The following is a 6,138-nucleotide window of genomic DNA, read 5'->3' as shown; positions in this document are numbered from 1 at the left end:
GGTATATCATCTGTGTCTGTTGATACCTTATATATATATATGTAGTGATTTCTATCACACAGGATTCTCTACCCGTTTCACCTTTTATAAACATTGTTTCATTATTTTAAATATTTCTTTAATAAATATTTATATAGTATTTTAATATATGTGGGCTTAATTGCTTCCTTTTCTATTGGGATTATTTACAGTCGCTACTATGTAGACAAGGTGCAGGAAACCAGCAGAAGAGCTGATCGTGGGGGTGATAAGAGTCAGACCCCCTTGATGTCTTATTGATGGCCTATTCTAGGATATCCATATTGTAAACCCAGGAATCCACTTTCTGAAAATACATCAAAATGAAAATGTGAAAATGCAACAGTAATTTTTCCATTCCCAGAACAAGCCATAAATCCCGTCTCTTAACCGAGGCCCCCAAGAGCCAACTCCCAACATTCTCCATACACTTCAACAGTGAGGGGGCAGCCTGTGTCCCACTTCATTAATGTCCATGGGGGTCATAGCAAGAGCCAAATAAGTGTAAATGCCATAAATGCCTAAGATGGGAACGTCCTTGTAAATGTCTCCTGTAATTTCTCACCCTAGTAGAGGACAGCGGTGTCCGGCCGACCTGCTCTAGTAGCACAATCTCAGATAACATCAGGCAGAGATTAATTTTCCATCATGTGCTCGGGCAGGGGAATTTTGGGAAGGTTGTCCTGGCGGAGGATGCTTCTAACCATCAGAAGTATGCTGTGAAGATCATCAGCAAGAGATCCCTGCTCGATACTGGCGATGAGGCGGATGTGATGGTGGAGCACCGAGTGTCACAGCTGGCATCTGGGAGCCCCTTCCTCGTCCACGCAGACTTCATATTCCAGACCAAGGTATAATACTGACTAGTGTTTTATCTCATATCCCCATAGGTCACCCGATCAGCAGATCAGGAGGGCCGCAGCGCTCACTGGGGTCCTCCAACCGATCACTACAGTACCTGACAGAGCGTCCGGCCATGTGCCGGCAAACTGGTCTGGTACTGAGAATGGGAATGAGCTACAGTACCGACACAGGGTTATGGATTCTACACATAATCTACTCTCTACATCAATTCATCTCCGTCTCTAAGATCTCTGCTTGCAGACAGTTACTAATCTTCATTGTTTGCCTCCAATGTGTATAAAACCCTTCCTGACCATGTGATGGACACTCAGACACACGGCTCATTGCAGGACACTTACTGGATCAGTTTCTTATACAGAGGCCTGTGTGTCCACTACATGATCAGGAGAGGAATTGTAGCCACTGGGGGTAACAATGCAGGTTCCTACATAGCGATTGCAAGCAGAGACTGGAAATTTATATAACTAATAATTACTGGGTTTATCTGAAACTAACTTATCTTTTTTACTATGGGCCCAAGAGCTGACAGGCAGGTGGTTATCTGCCTGTTGTGCCCAGCGCTGACCTCTGCCGGCTTAGAGTAGTCACAGACCGCTCCTGCCAGTGATTCTGCAGTCTCCACTGACGTCACGTCAACAGAGCAGCAGCTTCTCTTCCACTTTGCTCTGGTGACGGGATGTGACTGCTGATGTCATGCTGATTGACAGCCGGCTCCACGCTAAGCAACTACAAGAAGTCGGCTGTCAATCAGCATGAAGCCGTCAGTCATGCCCCGTCGACAAAGCAGGCGCCGAGTAGAAGAGTTGAGAAGTAACTAACTGCGTGACTGTTAGTTCTTAGGCCCATGGAAAATAGTACTGGAAAACCTCCTTAGGCCTCTTTCACACTTCCATGTAGAAAAGCTGCGGAGACACCATCACGTGTTTCTCAACGCAAGCAATGAATAGCCAGGTCTTTCACCGGGAAGGAACAACCACGGAAGGGCAGCATCCAATAAAGGAAAACCACCTATGCCAAAACATGGTATCCATCCACAGACAGCTGTTTCGGGGTATTTGCCCCTCATCAGTGTGGAGTAGGAAACTGGCTATTAGGAGCAGTGCCTAGTGAAAAGACTATAAACATAAGGATGAATGACCTCGGGGAGATCAAAACATCCAACACCACGGAGACACCATCACGTGTTTCTCAACGCAGTGATCCAGAACACTGCCCCATCCCTAAAGGGAAATATGCAAATGCATGTAGAAAAGCTGCGGAGACACCATCACGTGTTTCTCAATGCAAGCAATGACCAGAACACTGCCCCCGTCCCTAAAGGGATCACTGCGTTGAGAAACATGTCATGATTCACAGTATTTAGTAGCCAATTGGCCAGACAGCCCCAAATCTATATAAACCTGCCATGTGGCTTCATTCCTCAATGTGCCAGCAAGCATACAAGCAAGAAGCCTGCCAGCAACCTGCCTGATGGATAGATACATAAATGGTTACAATATTTGCTAGAACTCCATCAATTTCTGCCATTTGCTCTAAACCCTCGCAAAGATGGGGTGTTAAAACACTCAATATAGAGGTTTCCATTATTTTCCAGTAGCCAATCACATTTGGGAGCCTCCCATTTGGATGTATGGAAAAAGAATCCGTCAAAAAAACGGTTGAAACAGATGGAAAAACGGATGTAATGAATCCAGTTTTTCGATGGAACAGTTTAGCGGATCCGTCGAAAAACTGGATCCGTTGCATCCGTTTTACACTATTTTTGACGCATCCGTCGATACGTCGCGCCGACGGATTGTGACGGCCGCCAGACAACGGAAGTGTGAAAGAGGCCTTAAAGGAAACCTGACAGTTCCCCATGCCCCCCAATCTGCCATGTATTTATTATTTTATTAATACTAGAGATGAGGAAATAAATTCTAATTCTACTAAAATGTTTCTACTAATTTTTCAAAAATCCAAATTTGCCAAAATGCTGAATTTTTTATAATTCGCTTCTGCTCAAATTCAATAAAATGGCTCCATTTTTCTGAATCATAAAAAGGCCATTCAAATGTTATAAAAATATTTAAAAAATCCTTATACTCATTTTACCGCTCACCTCTCGGGCCCCTCTGTCCAGTCCTCGCCGGTCCCTATGCACGTTATATGTCATGTGTGCAAGACCCTAATATTCCAGCATGAGCAGGAGATCAGAAGGTGCAGACGGGTCTGGATGGGAGGCGATGAGTAGCGGAGGGTAAAGAGAAGTTTCTTTTTTTTTTACATATTACCTTTATTATGTTTTGGGATCTGATTGACTCCAGAGAATAATGAGGGACATGAAATTAGTGGATAAAAACTTCTCAGAGCACCAAATTTCCCAGGAAAAAACAGTGAGAACAGGCAAATTTGGATTTTGCCTGATTTGTTTATTGCACTTTATAACAAGTCCTTTGTATATTTGATGGCACGACAAGTCTGGTGAAGCCAACATCGCGTCGACTAGTCTGATGCTCACTGGCATATTGCAAACAAATTGATAAAAATGTTTTTTGCCATTTATTACAATCAAATATACAGTATAACCGGCTTGTTAGGAAGAGCATTATCATAAGAATAAATACGTGGTGGCGGTTTGGGAGACATGGAGGAGCTGTCAGATTCTCGTTAAACAAAGAATCGTCTTTGTCGGTAAAGCCAGAATAATCCTTCAAGCATTAGAGAAGCCACTGATGTATTCTGTACAGTAAATGTGTAGATGTTCGGATGATCCAGTAATTATGTCTTCTCTTTGCCGTGTTTCTTCCATGGCACAGATGCTTGTGCTACTTGGTCTGGAATACATGAGCTGCGGGGACTTCCACCACTTCCTACAGATGAAGGGGCGGCTTACCATCCCCAGCGCAAGGTAATAAGATAAAACATTCACCTGTCAGGCTATAGATTAGTGTGGATTTCTAAGGGTCTCCTGTGTGCTCCTCACATTACATCTTTCCATTTTCTTTTGTGCCAGATTCTATGCCGCGGAGCTCGTGTGTGGCATCCAGTATCTCCACACTAAGGGCATCGTCCACAGAGACCTCAAGCCCGAGAACATCCTGGTGGCTGAGTCGGGCCACGTTAAGATCACAGATTTCGGTCTCGCACTTGAGAACATGCTTGGAGACCGCACAGCCACCGAATATGCTGGGACAGAGGAATTCATGGCTCCTGAGGTGAGAAGAAGAGAATTTTCCTCTTTTTACTGATGCAATGATACTAATAATTTGACATCACGCACAATGGAGAGATGGAGAGATTAGGAGCATGGACAATACAAGCCCAGGGACAGTGTTACCAATCTATCACATAGTGGTGAATGTCCCCTCTATATAGTAGTGTCCGGTCATCGAGTCTTGTCAGTCCACAGTGTTGGCTCCTTAGTATTTGCTGTGCAGTAACTGTTCTCTCCTCTCTGGCAGATGCTGGCTGAGGAGGAGTATGGCGCCGGAGTGGACTGGTATTCATTTGGCGTCATCTTAAATAAAATGGTTACCGGTAAGTGCACTTACCATCCAGCACTATTTAATCCATCATCCTCCGGCGCCGAAGACATCATCAAAGAGGTGAGTATGGCGCTGTAATAAAACACCACTGTATTTTATACCATACTACTTGAAAACCTCAGACAGCAAAACATCTTCCCTCTACTACACCCCACACTGCACCATTAAAAGGGATATCTGGGACTTTGTGAAAAATAAAAAATGTGCCTAAACACTAACAGACAGGGAGCTGCTACCTATCTGCCTATTGTGTCTGGCAGTGTTCTTTGCCGGCACAAACCGCACCTGCCGGCGATTCAGCTGCCTATGTTTTTCACAAAGTCCCGGATATCCTCTTTAAGAGACAAAATGTTACTGATCTAATGAATAATTATGGTAGGAGTTTCCCTTTATAGTATATGTCTGGTAGTAGATGTACGGAAGGCATCTTTACACACCTAGAAGAAGCCTCCATGTGTAATCTTCTCGTAGAGGTTTTTGGAGTAACTCATGACGTTTCTCTATTTTAGCTCCTCCAGAGAGATCCTGCCAAGCGCTTAGGAGTCCATGGAGACATCCGAGGTCATCACTTTTTCCAGCATATTGACTGGGTCTCTGTGGAAGCCCTTCGGAAGCCCCCGCCACACATCCCTATAGTAAGTATATATACATTCTACATTCCGGACACATTTTATAGACAATATATGCTTCCTAATGTTAGGAGGTAGATGGAGGAGGATGTGCCCAGGGCTGCAGAGGGAAGGTGTGGACATATAGCCTGTGCAGGCAGTGTGGCTACATAGAGGCCTAGTGGAGAGGGGAGCCCTACGCTAACACCAAAGTTGGACCAAAAAAGATGCAAGTGTTAATGATCAAGGATGACCTTTCATCTTCTTAGTTTGACTTTGTTGAATGTCAGCGCTGGATGTGGCAATTATTTATACCAGTGTGAGTGACATGATGTACTGATGTGTACATAACCTATTTATTTGCGTGTCTATGTAACATGTGTGCTGTGCTTATCTAACATGTGCGTTGTGCCTGTGTAACATGTGCTCTGTGCCTATGTAACGTGTGCACTGTGCTTCTGTAACATGTGCGCTGTCCTTGCGTAATGTGCGCTGTGCCTTCGTAATGTGTCTTGTGCTTGTCTAATGTGCGCTGTGCCTATGTAATGTGTGCTGTGCTTGCATAACATGTCTGCACTGTGCTTGTGTAACATGTGCGCTGTGCCTATGTAATGTGTGCTGTGCTTGTGTAACGTGCACTGTGCTTCTGTAACATTTGCGTTGTGCGCATGTAACGTGTGCTGTGCTTGTGTGATGTGTGCACTGTGATTGCCGGTGATTTACTGCAATGTGACGCACAGTTACAGCACAGAGATGGCAGGGGCACAGGTGTTGTGCCCGTGTCACCTGCATACACTGCTGCTGCATGTGCTGACACCAGACACAGTGCCGATCTCAGCATTAACCCCTCATATGCGATGAATCTATAACGTGTTTTTGTTCTAGAATGTTTTGTTGTACTTTAAAGGGGTGGTCCACTACTCAGACAACTCTTTCTCAATCCCTATGTTTCCCCTAGTAAAATAATAACACATATACTACCCTCCGGTGCTGGTGCCATTCCAGCAGTGCCAGCACTGGATCTCCTGGGGCTTGAGAGACTTTGTTATGTCATGTGATCCCTGCAGCCAATCAGCGCTGGCCTCACTCCCTCTCCTATGGCCATAATTGCCACCGGAGGC

The 6,138-nt window shown here is 44.9% G+C and overlaps 1 protein-coding gene across 1 annotated transcript; it reads left to right on the top strand.

The window, feature by feature from the left end:
• The first annotated feature begins 441 nt into the window (after nt 1-441).
• Nucleotides 442-4,256, top strand: LOC143781133 (protein kinase C delta type-like). Its single transcript, XM_077267640.1, has 3 exons — nt 442-869; nt 3,681-3,772; nt 3,878-4,256. Exons 1-3 carry the CDS (start codon nt 792-794, stop codon nt 4,110-4,112), a joined length of 405 nt encoding a protein of 134 aa, XP_077123755.1. The 5' UTR covers nt 442-791; the 3' UTR covers nt 4,113-4,256.
• Nucleotides 4,257-6,138: the final 1,882 nt, after the last annotated feature.

This window comes from Ranitomeya variabilis, chromosome 6 (assembly GCF_051348905.1).
Source record: "Ranitomeya variabilis isolate aRanVar5 chromosome 6, aRanVar5.hap1, whole genome shotgun sequence".
Classification (NCBI taxonomy): domain Eukaryota; kingdom Metazoa; phylum Chordata; class Amphibia; order Anura; family Dendrobatidae; genus Ranitomeya; species Ranitomeya variabilis.
Note: the sequence above shows the minus strand (reverse complement) of the source record. Positions and strands in the feature narration are given on the sequence as shown.